The following is a 20148-nucleotide window of genomic DNA, read 5'->3' as shown; positions in this document are numbered from 1 at the left end:
CAACTTTTCTAGGAACTGTAGCTTTCCTGTTCAACACTTTGATAGCCTCCGTCTCCCTCTCAATCTTTTGTAACAAAGCAATACATAACTTCTCATGTTGGCTCAAAGGCAACCCCACCAGATTACTAAAACCAGGAAGCCTGTTCTTCAGCCATCTAGAAATATCCAACGTATTCACACACTCCACTGCCGCATTACCACAGTTCAACTCAGCTGACAAAGGTAACCCAAAGGGAGTGATAGACATCAAAGGGATTGATAAGCTATCCTCTCCACCCAAACCCATATCTGAAATATTCAATTCTTCCTCCACCAAAACACTCACCCCAGGGACGCCACACATTGCCTTCATGGGTACCACCGCTAAACTGGATAACTCATGTTCCAGGATAGCTTTCGGCCTGAAGTTGGCACAACTGTCCCAGCCACCTTCATCCCCATCATTGTCACCCAAAGCCACAAGCCCAGCCCTCAATAAGCTCAAAAAAAACTCAGATAAGAAGCATTTAACCGATGACTGCGAAAACACCCTATCTGACTTACCTGGTGGCAACGTGGACTCATCGGAGCTAGTTCTAACGAAGAAGGGGCCGTCGGCCTTATCTAGTGGCAACGAGGGCTCAACAGAGCTAGTACCGGCAGAGGAGGGGCCATTGGCCTTACTCGGTGGCAACATGAGCTCATCAGAGCTGGTTCCGATGGAGAAAGGGCCGTCGGCCTCCAACGGAGGCTTTGCGCACCGGTCCAACACTCCTGGCTCCAGGTCAAAGATCTGGGGAAGGGCTTTCGGGCACGCCACTGTCAACGGAACCTGGGCTGATTTTCCTTCTCCAGCCAGAGAACTCTCACCCACTTCAAAGAGGCTTGGGCCCGAGTAAACTGAAATAAAAGGACCCACACCTGTGTTAGTCAACACTGGGCTTGTTCCTAGGCCCATAACTGGCTTGACTACAGCTGTTCGGTTCCCCGTGGAACCCATTTAAGAGCCTTTGATGCTTCTTTATTGCATTCCCATTCCACTGCCCGTGATTCCGATCTGATCTTCATATCTCCCCCTTTCTTTCTATCCCAGGAAACCCGTCTCCTCCCTATCACATCAACCTCCACAATAAGACCTCTCCCCGTCCAGCAAGATCTCCTAACATCACTCTTCTTCCCCTTTTCATAAGCTTTTGAATTCAAACTAAGGCTTGGAAAACGTATCCTAGTATCTGCTAGATTTTGCTCACCTACCTCTGCCACCTCATTAATGCATTGCTCCCTCCTAACCCCTCCCACCACCTCCATCTTATCAGACTTATCCACCAGAAAATCCCCCACTTTGGCACCTATAAGTCTCAAATTCACCCCCATCTTCCCCTCTCCTATCTGTGTCATCTTCCCCTTGGCTATGAATCCTAGCTGCTTTCTATCCTCTGTTCTTCCGTGAAAGCCTTGCACAACTTCAGCAAAAGTTCTAGAATTTTGAGCCTCCAAGTTATACCTCCGCACCTGAGGAATGAATTTAGGAAGACCATTTCCATCCACCGCATATTGAGAAGGATTCAACAATTTTCTTAGTTCAAGGCCAAAAGCCCTCCAATCATATCTCTCTTTGCCTTCCGGTATAATAATCGACCTCCTAAACCCACCAGCTTTGAGTTCAGTCAACAGCAAGAATTGAACAGAAGAGTTGGTGCTCCATTGGAGAGTATAAGCAGTGTCACCTTCTCTGAAAGTAAAAAACTATTTGGAGCTCTCCCCAACAACAAGGTGTTCAATGTTAAACATCAGCCATTGTGCTGCATTCTTGCCCATGAAAACTGATCTCATAAAGAATTTGCCCCTCTCAAAAATCCATAAACAAGAAATAATGACCCCCTTCCTCTACAACTAATTGAAAAAATTTGGACTCAATGAAGAAACTGCGAACCCCCCCCCCCCAACATTTGTGTGAGACTATATTCTTAGAGCTGAGAGCTTGAGAAAAATTTGACTAGTAAACTCAGTAGGTTAGTTTGACTGTAATAATGTATAGCCTTTAGCTTGGGGTCTAATTAAGTATCATTATAGAAAAGTTTTTCTGTATTGGTTGATGTAGCAAATTGAGCTTCATGCCCTTTCTCACTCGATGTACAATGCTTTGGCAAAGCAAGCGTAATGAAACAAATGTGTGTGTGTGTGAGAGAGAGAGAAAGATGCTCCTAAAGCAAGAGCTGTCTGCTCAATACGGCTCTCAATTCAAGGTACTTAATAAATAATAAGTCCATAATATAGTACCATCCATTTAAAAATAAGTTTTTTACATCCCAAAAGAAGTGCATACACTTCAATTTAAATTCAAAAAACATAGTTCAACAAAAATATAACATCCTTTTTAAGAATTAATATGAAGGTTTAGAGATTTAGGGTCTGTGAAGCTTCAACTTACATTTATATCACTTATAAGTTTTTGTAATTACTCACTTTTCTTTTTAAGTTTAAAATATAGGATGGATATAAAAGGTATTTGACAAATCTAAAATAAAATGAATATTTATTTGTCATACGAGTTTAAATGGATTGTTATACAAGTTAAATGGGTTGTGTTAAATAGGTCATTTTAGGTTGACACAAATAAATTGGCGTGTCAATTGAGGGTCACGTGGGTTGACTTGCTTATGACACATTTTTTATCGTGTTGCTTTTGGAATGACCTGTTTATGACCCGAACCCACTAAGGCCCAACCTTAACACATAAAAACCCGTGTCATGTCAAATATTGACACCCCCAATCATGATCAATCAAGCCCAAACAAATCCATCAGAATTAGTACGTCCAATTTCATGCCTGCATCAATGTGTTTATACTAGGTTAAAGTTTAGGAGGATATGTGGATCTAGGTTTTAGAGTTGTAGAAGAAAAATCTGGAGTCAAACTAGGCTAGGGTTTGATGAGTTTTTTATGGCTGCTAGAGAGAGTACGTGAGATTTTAGGGTTTCAATCGGTAAGAAGAAAAAGGGCTTGGCTTGGGGTTGTAAAGAAGAAAAAAGAGAGAAATTTATAATATCCAAGGGCTGTATGAACCATATCTGTGAATAGCAGCGCCAAAAAGAGACAAAGGAAAGAGAGAATAGAAAAGGAGAAAATAACACATGAAGGCCAACACGTCTCAATACTCAAAACACTCAATATTTTAATTAATCAACTTTTTTTTTGGATGAATTCTTGTACTATTCTTCGAGTACATTGAGCACAAATATACTCAAAACACTCAAATCATTTTTTAATCAACTCCACCTTTTTTTTTGGATGAATTCTTGTACTATTCTTTGAGTACATTGAGACAAATATACATATGTAATGATTCTACACTACTAGTATTAGGACTCCTAGTTTGACTATTAAACTAAAACCTTGATCCGGTAATAACCAAGAGAAGTCTAACTTAGACTCAAAGAAAATAAAACCTAATATACTTACGAGTTACGATTTGCTAGAAAATTCGACACCAAACAAAATTACAAAAATACCCTTAATTTGCAAGGCTTTCAAAAATTACAAACCATAAGGTCCATAACTTCTTAAATAAAAACTCAAATTAGTCATTTTTTTAACCATAGGATGGGAGACATATAACTAGACATGTTTTTAAATACATACAATCAAATCTGAACTTATGTCATCCACTCCATTATAATTACTCTTTACCATCAAACCACATTAACTGGTTTCTTTTGGGTGCAAGTAGGATTTCTCAAGTCCCTTATTCAAAATTAGAGATTACAGCAATTAAACTAACTAGAACCCACACATAAATAGACCTTTAGACCACGTGACTTTTATCTTCTTCTTTTTTTATAGGTAAGAAGGTAATATTATTGAAAAGAAAGAGAAAAAAGAATACAGAATGTTCACAATAATGAACAAAGAAACAAAGGAATCAAGAAACTAAGCTAAGAGACAAAGGAAATGCAGTAAGAGAAGAACAGATCGAGAGACCCCAACATTGAGACCAATCAAAAAGAGCTTGCTGGCACAGATCTGTCAACTAAGCCAGAGATTTCTCAATATCTTCGAAAGTATGCCAATTAAGTTTTGTCCAAAGAATCCACAACAAATAGCCTGGAACCAAATTCCAAATACCGGAATTATGTTTCCCAAGCCATTGTTGCCAACTAAATAATAAGTCAGCAACAGAACCTCGCATGATCCAATGAATCCCAAACAACCGAAGCAAATGCACCTACAAAAGAATGAGATAACGGACAAAAAATAAGGTCACCCACAGATTCCTCATTATAACAAAACATACAGCACCAATTTGCCAAGGGGCGACCTCGAAGCATAAGATTATCCAATATAAGAATTTGGCTATGAGCTGTTGTCCACATAAAAAAGGCTACCCTTTTAGGAACCTTTACTTTACAAATGCCCTTCCAAGGGAAAATGGAAGTAGGAGAATCTTATGGTAGAAAGACCGAGTATCAAACTTCCCACTACCATTAAGGCCCTAACAAAGACCGTCGCTTCCAACACCCCAGTAATTCGAGATTGAATCAAGTGAAGAACGGAGAAAGAAGCCGCTAACTCCTAATCATTGATATCCCTAAAAAAACTTAAGTTCCACACTGACATTTCCACCTACTGGGAGACAAAACATAAAAAATACAAGCTTCCTTATTGGTTGAACACACAAACAACTCAGGGTAAAGAGTTTTGAGAGAATTATCCTCAATCCACTTATCATTTCAAAAAAGAATACGAGAACCATCACCCACCACAAAAGACAAGTGCTTAGAAAAGCTCACCCACCCTTCACTAATGCTTCACCATAAACCACACCTATGGGCCCTTCTACAAACTTTAGTACCCCACCTCCCTTTCCCCTCTCCATATTTCATGGAAATAACCCTCCACCAAAGATGATTAGCTTCATGACCATGCCCTCACAGTCATTTCCCTAATAAAGCCTGATTAAAAGACACCAACTTCCGAATCCCTAATCCACCCAACTCAAGAGGTAAGCAAACTTTTTCCCAAGCCACCAAAGGGTATTTGAAACACTCCTTTGAGGATCCCCACAAAAAATTTCTCTGAATACATTCTAATCTAGCAGCCACGGCTTTAGGGATAGTAAATAAAGAAAGATAATAAGTCGAAAGACTTGAAAGGGTACTTTTCAACAAAGTGAGCCTACCGCCCTTTGATAAATAAATTCTCTTCCAACCCGAAAGCTTCTTCTCCATCCTCTCCAAAATAGGATCCCAAATAAAGGTTGTCTTATACGAAGTACCCAAAGGCATACCCAAATATTTCATAGGCAAACTACCCACCTTGCATCGAAGAATATTAGCCAAAATGTGAATGTTACTCCCCATGTGACTTTTTCTTCAATTGGACTTCACACATGGGCTCATAAAATAAGTTTGAATAGATGACTTTGTGAAGTAGTAACAAAGTAATCTTCTAGGGTTGCATTATATCTTCTCCTCAAAAAGAATACTAGAAGCTGTCCCCATCTACCTTGAGCCAAGGCACAGCAGCCTAGATACCCCAATAATAAAGTGTTAAACTCATGCTAACTGGTCGCAGATTCTCTCTCAATTTGCTTAGTCTTGTTCGGTTCTCAATAGCACAAAGAAGAGGCTTTATTCTCCTCAAGTGGAGTCTCATATTAGATTCCAATCAATATCAATATTTTCAGCAATTACTAATGACTAAGAGCCACATGCAACAACTGCCCCTCAAAGCAAAATCTAGCACTCCACGAGCATGGAAATGCTAGTAATTTTAACGTTCCAAAGCATGTTTCTTTACACTAAATTCAATTAACAAATTTTCTAATCCAATTTTGATTCATTGTAATGCCATACCTTCATATTGTAAACTATTCCAACTCTTACTCTCATCAAAAAAAAAAAAAAAAAAAAAAAAAAAAATTCCAACTCTTTTGTAGGTGTCATGTCAACAACAGAGTATAAATATGAGTATAAATATAGACACATATGACATATCACTAGCAGTAAAACAAGCTGCAACATTTATTAATGTCCTATAACAGCTGGAAATGCAGAGAGGAGTGGGGAGGTTGGTGCCCCAAGATTGTTTGAGGAGCTCGTTGTGGCATTTGAAAAAGCATTAGCTTGGGGTGGGAAAGTTCCTACAGTATATCCACTTTGATGTAGGTGATAGTAGTCTGTTCAGTTTTGGCATGATAAGGGAGGTGGCAGCCAACTGTTGAAGATGGTTATTCCTGACTTGTATGATTGTTTATTAGCTACACATGCTTTTGTTGGTTCCTTGTTGGGAGATCGAATGATAGGAAACAGAGGAGTCAGGATGTCAGATTTGGATGTGAATTTAATGATTGGGAGATAGTGGTGGTAAGTGGTAACCTCATTTAATCTCCTTTATTCCTATGTCCCTCATCAAGAATGTAGAGATCAATTGACATGGCAATTGAAAGGGAGGGGAGATTTTGATATGCGTTCTTTCTATGATGCCTTAAGGGGGCTTGTGCTAAAGGTTTCCCTTGGTAAAGTATTGGTGTGTCAAGTTCCCAAGAAGGGTTTCTTTCTTTGTTTGGACGGTAGCATGGGGGAAGATCCTTATATGTGATAATCTTGTTAAGAAAGGAAACAAGCTAGTGGGGTGGTGTTGTATGTGCCTTAGTTGTGGGGAGACCATGGCGCTTCTTCTGTTACACTGTAATGTTGCGTTTGAGCTATGGAGTTTGGTTATTCGTTCTTTTGAGTTTCAATGGGTGTTACCGGGAATGGTCACTGACCTTTTAGGTGGAGGAATTGGATAGGCAAACAATATTCTAAAGTTCTTTGGCTTGTTTGGTAAAAGTTTTTTTTTTTTTTTTTGATAAGTAACGTAAGAATATTATTAAAAATAGAAAAAATGCCAAACCGAGTACATTGGGGATGTACTATGGGGCACAAATCAGGAAACAAAAGTACAACGATCAAGAAAAATAGGAAAAGAAGAACAAGAAAAATGAGAAAAGACCAGGAGCGAAATAGGAAGACTTTTGAGGACATAGAAAGTTCGGATGACCAGTTATTGGCCTCTTTTAGTGGCTCTCTGTTTGACTGGTCTAGGGCTTGGGGACTTACCTTTAGTGATTTCCTCCCTTTGGTCCTTAGCTCTCTCCTGTGTAATTAGTATCCTTTTCTTTCTTTTTTCTTTTTTTTTTCTCTTTCTTTCCCATTGTACTTTTCTCTCTGCCTTATGTTTTTCTGCATAAGGTAGTTTCTTGAATATATATCTTTATTACTTATCAAAAAAAAGAAAAGACCACACTCCATTCAAAGAGAGTGTGCAAGAAAAAAGACTTAATCTCTAGCAAAGATTTTTAGTAACGTTGTTTGTATTTTTTGGAAATATGTGCGGATGAAAAAGTATATGAAAATACGTGTAATGTTATTTAAACACTAAAAACTATTGTTTAAACAACAGTAACAAACGGACCCCTAATTTTTGGAATTTGGCTCTGTTATGTTTAAAGTGGACATTATGGGAGAGAATAACTGTCATACCATACATTTGAGGATTTAGAAATTTTAGGGACAAATTTGATAGAATTGTTTGTTACAACTTACATCATTGTTTGACTGGGCTCAGGCATGGGGTTTTATTAGTTTAAACTACATTCTTGAGTTTTTAGAATCATTGTCCTTTTGTACATAACGTTTGGTAATTCTTTAGACTTCTTGGTATTCATTTCCATGTACATGAAGTAGTCTTGTTCAATAAAATTTTTATATACTTAATGTCCTGTAAAATGCGGTTACTTATGAGACAGGCATATATGCTCACAACTGGTTGCAAACTGTAGCTGAATCACTTCCCTTATTAACCTTATCAATCAATCTCATTAAACACTAGCTGAGATGTAAACTGCAAATTCGATCCCAAAGTAAGAAATGCTGCTACAATGTCACAGAGACATGATGCTGCCATACAATAAGCTATAATAGATTGAGGAAATCAAAGCCTTAGATAAACATGTAAAATACTAGAGTAGCAGCAAAACATATCATCACATCTGCCTTCTCATGCGCAAAGAAGTGGGCAAATAGATATAAGGCAGGCAAAATTTTTAAGGAAAGACTAACCTTCAACCGAGCACGCTGCTGCATCTGAGCATGTAGTGTCCAAACATTAATGCCAAGAATGCGCAAAAGAGAGGAAATATGGCGCAAAGCTGCGATTGATGTACAGAATACAATTGTGCGGCCTCGTCCATGAACACGCAAAATATAATACAAATAGGCATCTTTATCTTCTTCCCTGCATCTGCAACCTACTAAAATTAAGAGTATTCCACTAAAGACACCATTACCCTTTAAAAATGAGGTTTTTAACAGTGCAATGTGGATTTCAAATAACTATGGTACTACCATTCTAGGTAACCAAGTCCTGGGGCATATCTGAAAGAGAGCTCATGGTTTATACAGGAGTAGCAGCTAAGCACTTAACTCAGTACAGCTCACACAGCTCACAACAAAAGTCACGACTCTCCACACATAAAGAGGTTCTAAACATTTCATCCCTTGTAAGAGCAAGGTGGAGGGTGAGGTTATGGGTTCAAGACCCACCAAGTGCATAACTTACCCCTCTCAAAAAAAGAAAAAGAGGTTCTAAACATTAGAATAGAAGACGTAACTAACAAAAAAAATTCACCACTTTAAGCTTCCAAGTTTTTGAATATAGGAGTACCATGAATTCACACGAGGACTTCAATTTAATAAATGGTCAAAACAGAATAAAATGATTACCCCTCAGACAGATGTATAGTCAAAGCATGAACCGATCAAGGTATGAAGAGACTTGTACTTTTTTTTTTTTTTTTTTTTTGAGAAGAAGAGACTTGTACTAAGCAAACAGAATACAACTCAAATTACACTTTGCAACAACAATAGTAAATACAGATTATATAAATCATATGCATAATCAGTTTTAATACTCATACCAAATTTGGACAAACATTTGGGCTATGAACTAACGTACATGTATATGCAAAACCTAACGTTTGCAAAATTCAGTAGAAAAACAGAATCTCAACACAATAACAGGCAAAGATGTTTCAAGTGGTAGAACACGTTGGCATTTTGGAAAAAAACAATTTTAGGTGCCAGATACCAGATGGAAATTTACTTACTCAATAAAAGAGTCCTCAAGTTTATGTGGCAAAATTGATGCACTCGTCAGATCAATGACGGCAACATTAGCTCTCATTCCAGCTCGCTCAGAGAGTTTTTCTATAGAGTTCAACTCATCAGTCAATGACTGCTTTGGTTTTAGAGAACCACGCTTTAACTTCTTACGAAAATCAGCAGATAGTGCTATGGTAGCAGAAAAAACAAATGTTTGTCTCTTCTTCCTCTGGAAGCTTGAAACTGTGGCACAATTTTGTGTATTTTGAGAATTAACTTCAATTGGGCTATTGGCCATAGGAAGCATGTCAATTATTGACTGCAACTCACGAAAATGTCCATTTTCAATCATTCGATCAGCCTCATCCAACACAAAAAAAGACAACGAATGTAACTGCAAAAGCCAAAATACTGAGTCAAACCAAAAAAAAAAAAAAAAGTTCAATCAATATATAAAATGTCATTATGTCAAGGAATAAAGCACTGAAAGACAGGATATGAATGATCCAATTATAAAATCTCTGGTCATAAATCAATGAACCCTAAATTATATTGTTTGGAATAATGAACTTTACTACTTGGAAGACAGCATTGCCTTCTGTCATATTAGCTGAGGTAATGGTGGATAAAAGAAGATCTCATTAAAAAAAAAGTGGAGCACAGTGGTGCTGGACCTTAACTTTGAGATGTAGCAGTGGTGACACTGGCAGTAGCACATAAATGGGGTGTTATGTGTACAGCAGCAACAAGTAGATGGCGGTAGTTGAATAGCAAAAATTGTGACAATAGTGGCAAGGTACAGAAGCATCAAAAGTGCTGAAGTGGTACAAGTGATGATGATTATTGCCGTGCTAAGGTAGCACTTGTTGGACAGATGCAGTGTTGCCATGCTATGGAGGAGATGCAACCAATGATGGCAAAGACAAAACGTCTGGCCCTGGTGTGAAGTAGAAGGTGGAAATGGTGATGTGGAAACACGCTTGGCTGTTGGTGGCAGGTATTGCTGAGCACAGTTTTAGGGTAGGCCATCTGTGATGCTCATTTAAAAATAAAAATATCATCCAAAGCAGGGTTTCCAAGTACATTTATTGGCGAAAGATCATTATGCATAGTCTTTGAGTGACTTAACACTATATTACAGACAAGACAATTGTTTTATAGTAGCGTTTTTATGCTAGCTACACAAATTGCCAATTATATTCAACCTGCTAGCAGCCAACAATGGTGCATCAGAATGACTAGTGCACACACAGAAACACTAGCTGAAGTTTGGCCCAATTTACAAGGCTCTTATAATTCATCCAGCTTCAACCCTCCCCTCCATATCAGGTTGTACACTTGTACTATAACGAATAAACTTCATGCAAATTGCCACTTGAGTCAGATAAACTTCTTTTTAATAATTAAAATTGAGATCAAGGTTAAATAAGCTTCTAATGACAAGATAATGCTTCTAATTAGATTTGGCATTCAAATGTATGTGTATTGGGGTTTTGCACAATCTATTTCAATTTCTGCTTTCCTACAATATGTTAGCTTTAGCTTTTGAGCTTTTGTATTTTTTTCATGTCTACAGTGTTCATCATCATAAACACGATGTTCATTTTATTCAATAAAAGTATTATTACCTATCAAAAAAATGTATAAAGTGTATTATCGCTTAGTGAACACCCAAGGCCATAATTTTGTTTACTTTTAATTTGAATTGAATGCAAGTTATTGAGATAGCTAAAGCAAGTCTTTACACCCCAAGTTATTGAAGTATTAACCGTAGGTCCTTGTAGAATTCTCGTATCCAACAAAAAAAAAATACGAAAAAATTATCATGCAAAAACATAGGAATATGCCCAAGTGCGGGGCACTCCATTATACCATTTAATCAGAGTCATATAAATAGAAATAATTGAAAATGAACAATATAAAAGTTTAAGCCAATTATAGGGAATGGTGAAAGGAACTCCCATACATGCAATCTACAACATGTATCCGTACACACCTTTTTTTTTATAAGTACAAATTTTAATAGATTCCTTGTAGTGCATAATTTTTTGTAATTCTTTTAGGATATGGACTGCTCATCATTGTGAGCTTGAAGTAACTAAAATTCATTACTTATTAAAAATAAGTAATAAACTTATTAAAATTAGTGGAAAAAGAAAAGGGAAAGACACAAAAATGGATGTGTACTACCTCAACAAGATGTTTTTCTCCTCCTGACATAAGTTCCCATAACCTCCCTGGAGTTCCAACAACAATCTCAGGCCTTTTCTTTAACAGTCTTTCCTGCTTCTCTGTTGATATCCCACCAACAATAGGAACCACTCTAACATCAATTCCATTAGCTGCTGCCTTAAGATGATCAGTAACCTGAGAAAGAAGTAAAAACAAAAACCACACATGGAAAATTCAACTTCACTACAGGGCTAAAAATATGGCCTTAAGGACTCGATGTACTGAAAATAGACAAATGTGGAACTCCAAGCCATCAACATAACGGAAAATGAAGCAAGCAAGATGTGACCAGCCAGTGCCTGCCAAGTATCTAAATCATCTAGCCTGCCACCTGCTATCTTAGTTTCCCAGACCCCAAGAGTGGATGCAACAGTAACCTATATTCCGTTACAAAGTAACATGAATAGACCTCCTTCCCACAATGAGTGGTTCATAATATTAAGTTATTGTTGAATGTCCTTGGCTGTAAGCAAGGTACTCCCCCAATGAAATATTTGGGTCTTCCTTTGGGTGCAAAATTCAAGGATAAGACAATATGAAACCCGATTTTGGAGAAGGTGGAAAGGAGATTAGTGGGATGGAAACGTTTTTAGAGTCACTTTAATTAAAAGTAATCTATTAAATTTACCTACTTATTTTCTCTCTTTATTTCCTATCCCTGCTTCTATGACTAACCGAATTGCAAAACTTCAGCGGAATTTCTTATGGGGTGGTCTAGGGGCTGAACCCAAATTTCACCTAGTTAAATGGGCCACTATGGTGTTAGTTTACAGAAAACTATTAGCTGGGGACGGTCTTCTTTGTCTCATTATATTCTGTATGAAATTGGTGATGGGTCGAGGGTGAAGTTTGTTTTGGCGAGACCGTAGTGTGGGGAGACTCTTGCTATTAGCTATCCTGAACTATTTAAAATTTGCCAAGATAAGGAGGCAAGTGTGGCTGAGCTTTTGAAGTTCATTAATGAGGTGCTTCATTGGGATGTATGTTTTTTTAGGGTTGTCCATGATTGGGAATTGGAGGCTTTGTCGAGCTTCATGGATACCATATATGGTTTCTGTAAAGGGGATTGGGGAGGAAAAAATGAGTTGGAAACCAGACAAAAATAAAGGTTTGGGGGAGAGGTGGTATGGGGGAAGAGACTAAACATCATGTAGTTAAATGGGCAAATGTTTGTACTCCCCTTTCTTCAGGCAGTTTGGGTATCAGAAGATTGACGCTTTTTAATGAAGCCTTGTTAGGGAAATGGTAGTGGTGTTATGGTCTTGTACTAACCCAGTTCTTAACCCTTATGGAGTTAGTCTTGGAGAACTATTAGACAAGGTTGGCCTTCTATGTCAAGCTGCATTATATATGAAGTTGGGGATGGAACTCAAGTGAAATTTTGGCAAGACCGATGGTGTAGGGAGAGTTCTCTTGCTAATTGCTATCCTGAATTATTTAGGATTTGTCGTAATAAGGAAGCTGGTGTGGCGGATTTAATGCAATTTGCTAATGGGATTCTTCACTGGGATCTACACTTTGTACAACCCATTCAAGATTGGGAACTAGAGTCTTTGATGACCTTAATGGATATCATTTAGGGGGTTGGGGAAGATAAGATGTGCTGGAAACCAAATCAGAAAAAGAGCTTCAAGATTAGTACTTTTTACCATCTTTTGGGTGCCCCTCCAAGCATCAGTGATCAGTCTTTTCCTTGGAAAATCATTTGGAGGTCAAAGGTCCCATTGACAGTAGCCTTTTTTGTATGGATTACTGCTTTGGGTAAGATTTTGACAATTGACAACTTAAGATTAAGGAAAATAAGGATTACAAACTGATGTTATATGTGCAAATGTAATGGCGAATCTGTTGATCACCTTTTGCTACATTGCTCTATTGCTTTAGGCCTCGTTTGGGAGAAGGGAATGGAATGGAATGAAAAAGAATGAAAAAAATCATTTTAGAATATTCTTCTATTCTCTTGTTTGGGAGTTTAAGTGGGAGGGCATGAAATGAGTAGGAAGGAACACTTATTCTTCTCTATTCCCTTAAAACCTCAAATTTTCATTCCCCCCGAAATTTGGAAGAATGGGAGGGAATGAAATTAGATTTAATGATTTTTTTACTAAAACTCCCAAAATACCCCTATATATTCAATTCTTTATTTTAAAATAGGGGTCTAATAGTAATATTGTCATAAAATGATTCCATTCCATTCCCTCCATATTGCTCCCAAATAAGATTATTTACATTTCATTCATTTTCATTCCTTTCCATTCCTTTATTTTAAAACATCCAATCAAGGTTACTTAATTCCATTTCATTCCTTTCCCTTACTTAAATACATTCCATTCCATTCATTTCCTTTCCATTCCCTTATGATCATTCCATTTTATTCCCTTATGAACTCCCAAACGGAGCCTTAGACTTATGGTCCATGATATTGGGTTTGTTTGGACTTCATTGGGTGATGCCAAAATCTGTTATTGAACTTTTAGCTTCTTGTGGTTTGGTCGTCATTGGAATAGTCATATTTTGATGATCATCCCCCATTGCTTGATGTGGTACATTTGGAGGGAAAGGTATGGTAGGAGTTTTGAAGACACAGAGAATTCTATGCCTGATCTCAAGTTATTCTTTTTTAAAACCTTATTGAATTGGTTGTCAGCCATGAGGAACTTTTTTTTTTTTTTTCCCTATTGTTGATTTACTAGATTTATGTAACTTTTGTAACTGATTGTTTACCCAAGTATGCTACTTGGGTGACTCATTTTTTATGATTTATACAATTTTATTACTTATCAAAATATATATACACACACACACTTATATATATGTATGTATGTATGCGTGTGTGTGTCGATTTCTTATACTTAGGGGGCGCATTTTGGTGAATAGGTGTTGTATGTGCCATCGGAATGAGGAAACTGTGGATCATCTTCTCCTCCATTGTCCGGTTGCTCACTCTCTATGGGTTTATATGCTTCAGATCTTTGGGACACAATGGGTCATGCCAGGCTTTGTGGAAAGCTCGGTGTATTGTTGGAGTTTTGGGTTGGGAAAATTTAATTCAGACATATGGAATATGGTTCCTAGCTGTTTGATGTAGATTGTTTGGACGAAAAGAAATCGGCGCTCTTTTGAGGATACCGAGAAATCCTTGGTTCAATTACAATCTCTATGCCAGAAGACCTTATTTGATTGATCTAGGTGTTGGGGCTTCTTGGATTGCTCCACTATCTTCGAGTTTATTTCTTCTCTTAGTATTGCTCTTTTAGTTTGTTCTTGTTCTTTGTTGCTGTTTGTTTGTTTGCTGCTTTTCCTTGTGTTCACCATCATGAACACCTTGTTTTGGCTTACATTTTTTTTCAGTTTGTTTTAATAATATTCTTATGACCTACCAAAAAAAAAAACTAGATTTATGTAACTTTTGTAACTGATTGTTTACCCAAGTATACTACTTGGGTGACTCATTTTTATGATTTATACAATTTTATTACTTATCAAAATATATATATATACACACACACACAAAGAGATGTGTGTGTGTGTGTGGAATGCTTTAGAAGCTATAGTGACTGATATCATTCCTATGGGGCACCCAATCATGTTCTAACTTGTTATAACAAGCTAGAACAAGCTAGGACAAAGTGAATTTATGTGCACATGTATCCGTATGTGTGAGTGCATTTTAAGTCACTATGTCTAAACACACATGCAAGAAGCCCAATGTGTGGGTATATTCTATCTCATCACTATATATGAGCCCACATGCAAGAAGCCCACACTCAATGCTATTGGGTCCAATAACGCAGATCAGACTATCCTTAATACCATTAGTGCACTTAGGTAACTGAAAGATGACGTGAACAAAAGTCACGGATAAAGCATTTTTAAGTACCTGAAGTGCAAGTTCCCTTGTAGGAGTAATAATAAGAGCACGTAAAAAGCTTTTTGGGGCAATCCTTTCTGCTTCCTCCCCCTTTTGCTCAAACATCCTTGCAGTCTTCTCTTGTTCCTCCAAGAGACGTTGTAAAATGGGCAACCCAAAAGCGAGTGTTTTCCCAGAACCTGTCTCCGCAGCACCAATAACATCCTGACAGATAAAAAATTGTAAAGACCATCAACTTAATGTCTTCATCACACATGCACCACCACAGGCAAGAACCTTAACCAACCTTCCCTTGATGAGCAGCTGCAGGAATACAAGCTTTCTGTATTGGAGTTGGTTCCTTGAACCCAAGCCTGTAAACTGATTTCATGAGCAGAGGATGGAGCCTTAATTCATTCCATGCATAATATTCAGCTTCATCAACCAACTCATCTTCAACATCATTCTTGCCATTGCTAACTACAAATCACAACATACAGTTTGTGGAACACGTCTCTTTTAGTTCGCATTCATTTTTCAATACAATCCTATACATATTACACAGCATGCTACAAACCAGAGCAAGTTTGACTATACATTTAAAATAGGGTTTGACAATGAATCATTCATATGTACAGAAATTAAAACGTACCCAAAAGGAGGTGTTTTGCTGAAGCAAAAACTTCTAAATATAAAGACAGATGGAAAAACCTTGGTACAATCACTATAAGAACTTTCTCACTATGCTAACTCAAAACAAAATTTTCAATCTACTACATAAGTAAAATGACAATATTCAGATCAAGTAAAATAAATAAAAAACTAGATGAATTAAGTTTAAAATTTAAAAAAAAAAAAAATCAAAAATGAAAGTTAGAACATTGTATAGATTAAGTTGAATAAATTAGCTTTACTCTGACAAAAAAAAAAAAAAAAAATTCCAAAACCATTAACAAGTATATATTCGAGCAATAGCTCTCACGAAAAGAAAAATAGAGCTACCAAAGATAGATCAGGAATTGGTGTATCTTTAAAAAGGAAAGTTTGACATCGACAAATCAATTGATAGCTTAGCATATCAGTAACATATTTAAAGAGCAAAATTTGAATATCCAACCTGAATACCGACCCAGAAATTGATACATGGAAATTTTTTTGACATAATAACTGTAAGATAATCATCGTAGATTCATAGGGTAACAACTTAAGTTTGAGTGAGAGTCAGAAAGAAAAAAATATAATCATAAACAAATACAGAGATTATTATGAACCAAAACAAAAACACTCACCAATCCAGAAATTAACCCACAATCAACCATTGACGAGTACAGTAGTCAAAAATCAAAATCAACTAAATTTCAATTGATATATTACCATTTCAAAAATGTAATGAGTAAAATTTTTAAGCCACACACCAATTATATTAGAAAAACTAACAAATCATCAATGTGCAAATTGTATCAAACTGTGTTAAACACCAACCCAGAAACTAACCAGCTGGAAATTCCTCACCTTTGTGGCTCTCATTTTCCTTTTCATTCTCCGTCTTCTTCTTTTTGTTCTTCTTCTTCTTCTTCTTTTTCTTTTTAGTCTTCAAATTCTCGTCCTTCTTTGATGCCTCATCAACTTCAGCCTCCTCCTCCTCCTCCTCTTCCATTTCCTTTTCAACTTCAGTCGCACCAGAATCGCCATCAACATCACTTGGCTTCCTTTTGTTCGATTTCGTACTCTGCTTATCTTTCTTCTCCTTCCTATTTCCCACCCCAGCTTGAGGAATTCCTAAACCATACGCGGCTTCATCGATCTCTTCAAGCGAAAGAAACCCTATACATTCGATCAAAATTAACAAATTATCATCAAACATGAACAAACCTTAAACCTCCCATAAACCCCAATCCTATGCTTGCTCTCTAAGAAAATTTAGTAAACCACATAGTTTCAATACAATCCTACAACAGAATAATTTCGTAAATTTTAAACCAAATTTGTAACGTTTCTACAGAAACCAAAACAGAAATCATGAACATTGAACGAACATAAACCCTAATGCCCTGTTTGATCTTTTCTTTGCTATTCCAAATTTTATTTTCTCGCAATCCAAACAAAGAAATCAATTAAATCGATTAACGAGGGCGAACCTCCTTCGAGTTCGTTAGTGCCGATGACAACAGAGAAGGGGTCGTCGTCAGGGAGAGCGGGGTTCCATGGTAGTGAGTCGAATCGTTCGAGCTCTGCATCCTGTCGAGTTCGTTTTCTATTGTGCTTTTTCTTTGAAGGTTGAGAGGAGCGCGGTGAGGGTTCAGCAGCCATGGCCTGAGAGAGAGAGGTCACTGGCTTGCGAGTTTAAGCGGCGGGTTAGTTTGTTTTGGGCTTTTTTGTATGTTCAAAACGAGCATACGAAAAGTACAACCATTTGAAGCATTACGTAGAAGTGGTAGGTACCTTTAATTTTTTTTTTTTTTGGATAGAAGGTACCTTTAAAATTGATAAAATATTCTAATTTCTAAACAAATGTAATCATTTTTAAGTGAATTTTCACATTATATATTATTAAGTAATCATTTTTAAGTGAATTTTCATATTATGTATTATTAAGAGATAAAAATAACAATGGGACTAAACATTTTTTGTAATATAAAATATGACTAAACAATAAACATATTAAAACATTAAAAAATATTTTAAAACGAACAAATAAAAAAAATCAAATAATATAGCTCTAGGCATGAGTACTAGCAATAGTGGTGTTAAATTGCTATATAACTATTTTTAGCACCACTAAATATCAAAATGTACCATATAATAGTGGAGTCAAAGCTATATTTTTTTGCTCCACAGCTACAGTGCACAGCTACTTTTGGTTGTGCACTGTAGCTGAGTAGCTGTGCACTATAACTATAAGGTAAAAAAAATTAAAATTAAAAAAATATTTTGCACTACTTTTGTCTCTCTCCTCACTACCTCTCCATGTCTCTCCCAATGTCCATCATGCGTTCACACTACTTTTGATTGTGGTTGTATTTTGGTGGTTAAATAAAGTATAATTTTATTGTAGTATTTATATTATTTTATTGTATTAAAAGCTAAAATAAAACCACTGATGTTGGATGTAAGAAGGTAAAATAAATAAAGTGACTTTTTTTTTATAAGAATAAAGTGACTTTTTGTGGTGTTAAAAAACTAAAAATTTGGCTCCACTGCTGTGGATGAGCATTCACATTAAAGATGTGAAAATTACTATAATGCTATTTTATAACTTAAAACACTAAAATATGCTCCACATCAAAGGTTCCAAAAACTTTTAGCAACTTAGAGCATTCACATCAAAGATGTGAAAAATGCTAAATCCCTATTTTAGCACCAAAACCACTAAAAAGCCCTCAACATCAAAGCTGCTAAGCTTAAAATTTTTTAGCACTTAGCTACAGTAAATAATATTATTTTATTTTGTCTTTCATGTGGGTTTTTCATCAGCCACTTCTCTTTCTTTTCTTCTCCACTTTTGGAGCGACGAAGTTACTAGGGATTTCTCTCCGATGTCTGCTAAGATGCTCTGGTCTTTGGTTGACGCTATTATGTGGAAAAGACCCCGATTTTTCAAAGATTAGAGATGCAACTGGTATTATGTCTCTGTCTTTGACCTATCGATTGAGGGGTGCTTCTTATCGTATCTGTGGTGCGCCCTATCGCCCTAAATCTAAGTGATGAAAGCGTCACTATCTTTGTATGCTTTCACCGTCAGGCGTATTCCCGTTACCATTGAAACATCTGCATCTCTCTCTCTCTCACCTCTCATCTCCATTTATGTCTCATCTCTCTCTCCTCACCACCAAGAACATTTTTTCTTCTCTCTTTTCTTGCTTAAGGATATGCGGTGAGTTTTGTGGGTTGTGAGAGTGGGTGGCAACAGTGGTTTTTGGTGGCTCTCATGGTGGTTCAGTTTGTGGGTGGTGGAGTTTGTGGTGAGTAGTGGGTTTTTGGTGGTTGTGGTATGGATGGTGGGTTTGTGGGTAGAGGGTTTGTGGTGGTTATGGTGTGGGCGGTGGGAATGGGTGGTGGTTGTGGTGTGGGTGGTGAGTTTGTGGTGGTTGTGGTGTGGGTGGTGGATTTGTGGTGGAGATGAATAAAAATAAATAAATAGATGATGAATAAAAAAAAATGATATTTAAATGAAGTGGAAAAAAATAGAATTTTTGATGTTGGGAGAATTATAAAATGAGATGTTAAAATAGATAAAGTAATGTTTTGAGATATTAAAACTATATTTTTTAGAATCATTGATGAGAATGCTCTTAGAGCATTCACATCAAGGTTCTTTAAAATTTAGCTTTTAGCAATTCAAAAACCTACTTTATCTATTTTAACACTTTAGTCCAAGCTTCTATTTTTTTTAATTTTTTTTGCTACTTCATTTAAATATTCTTTCTTTATTATTATTTATTCCTTTTTAATATATTTTTTTATTGGGCAAGACTTAGGCACAGTACTTAAGTGCCATTCCTTAGGTTCCATTTTTAAGATTTTGCTATGTGGATTTTTTCTTATGAGATGGAAGTGTATTTTTTAGTTAAATAGTCATATAGTTGAATCTTAAGAGGAAATCTAAGTCTTGTCCTTTCTTATTCTTCCTCTATTATCTCTTCCTTTCTACCTCTCTTTTTTCAACCCAACAATCCTACGCACTACCAGCCACCACCACCACTAGTATAACAAAACCCAATAGCCACCACAATACCAATAGCCACCATGCCCAAAACTCAAACACTACCAACAACCACAATAAACCCACCACCCACAAACCTAACCATAAACCACCACAGCGCAGCCATAGCCACCATTATCGACACCCACAACCTCTACAAATCGAAACCCCCACCACCCAAAACCAAATCACAAACTCACCAAACCCACATCATAACCACCAATCCAACCCACAACTA

At 36.8% G+C, this 20148-nt stretch overlaps 1 protein-coding gene across 2 annotated transcripts in view; it reads right to left on the bottom strand.

Moving 5' to 3' along the window:
• The window catches only part of LOC115994505 (DEAD-box ATP-dependent RNA helicase 13), a 31050-nt gene extending 13451 nt beyond the window's left edge, over window positions 1–17599 (bottom strand). The window contains exons 1-7 of one of the 2 annotated variants that reach the window (XM_031118676.1): window positions 17347–17599; window positions 16703–17032; window positions 15516–15688; window positions 15239–15433; window positions 11317–11493; window positions 9132–9520; window positions 8086–8266 (exon numbers count right to left, since the gene is read on the bottom strand). In XM_031118676.1, coding sequence (XP_030974536.1) covers window positions 8086–8266; window positions 9132–9520; window positions 11317–11493; window positions 15239–15433; window positions 15516–15688; window positions 16703–17032; window positions 17347–17518 — 1617 coding nt within the window. In that variant the 5' untranslated portion in view covers window positions 17519–17599. The remainder of the gene's footprint in view (window positions 1–8085; window positions 8267–9131; window positions 9521–11316; window positions 11494–15238; window positions 15434–15515; window positions 15689–16702; window positions 17033–17346) is intronic. The other variant, XM_031118677.1, reaches the window with a different exon arrangement.
• Window positions 17600–20148: the final 2549 nt, after the last annotated feature.

Source organism: Quercus lobata, chromosome 6, assembly GCF_001633185.2.
Source record: "Quercus lobata isolate SW786 chromosome 6, ValleyOak3.0 Primary Assembly, whole genome shotgun sequence".
Taxonomy (NCBI): Eukaryota; Viridiplantae; Streptophyta; class Magnoliopsida; order Fagales; family Fagaceae; genus Quercus; species Quercus lobata.
The sequence above is the reverse complement of the archived record's forward strand: the minus strand, read 5'-3'. Positions and strand labels throughout refer to the sequence as shown.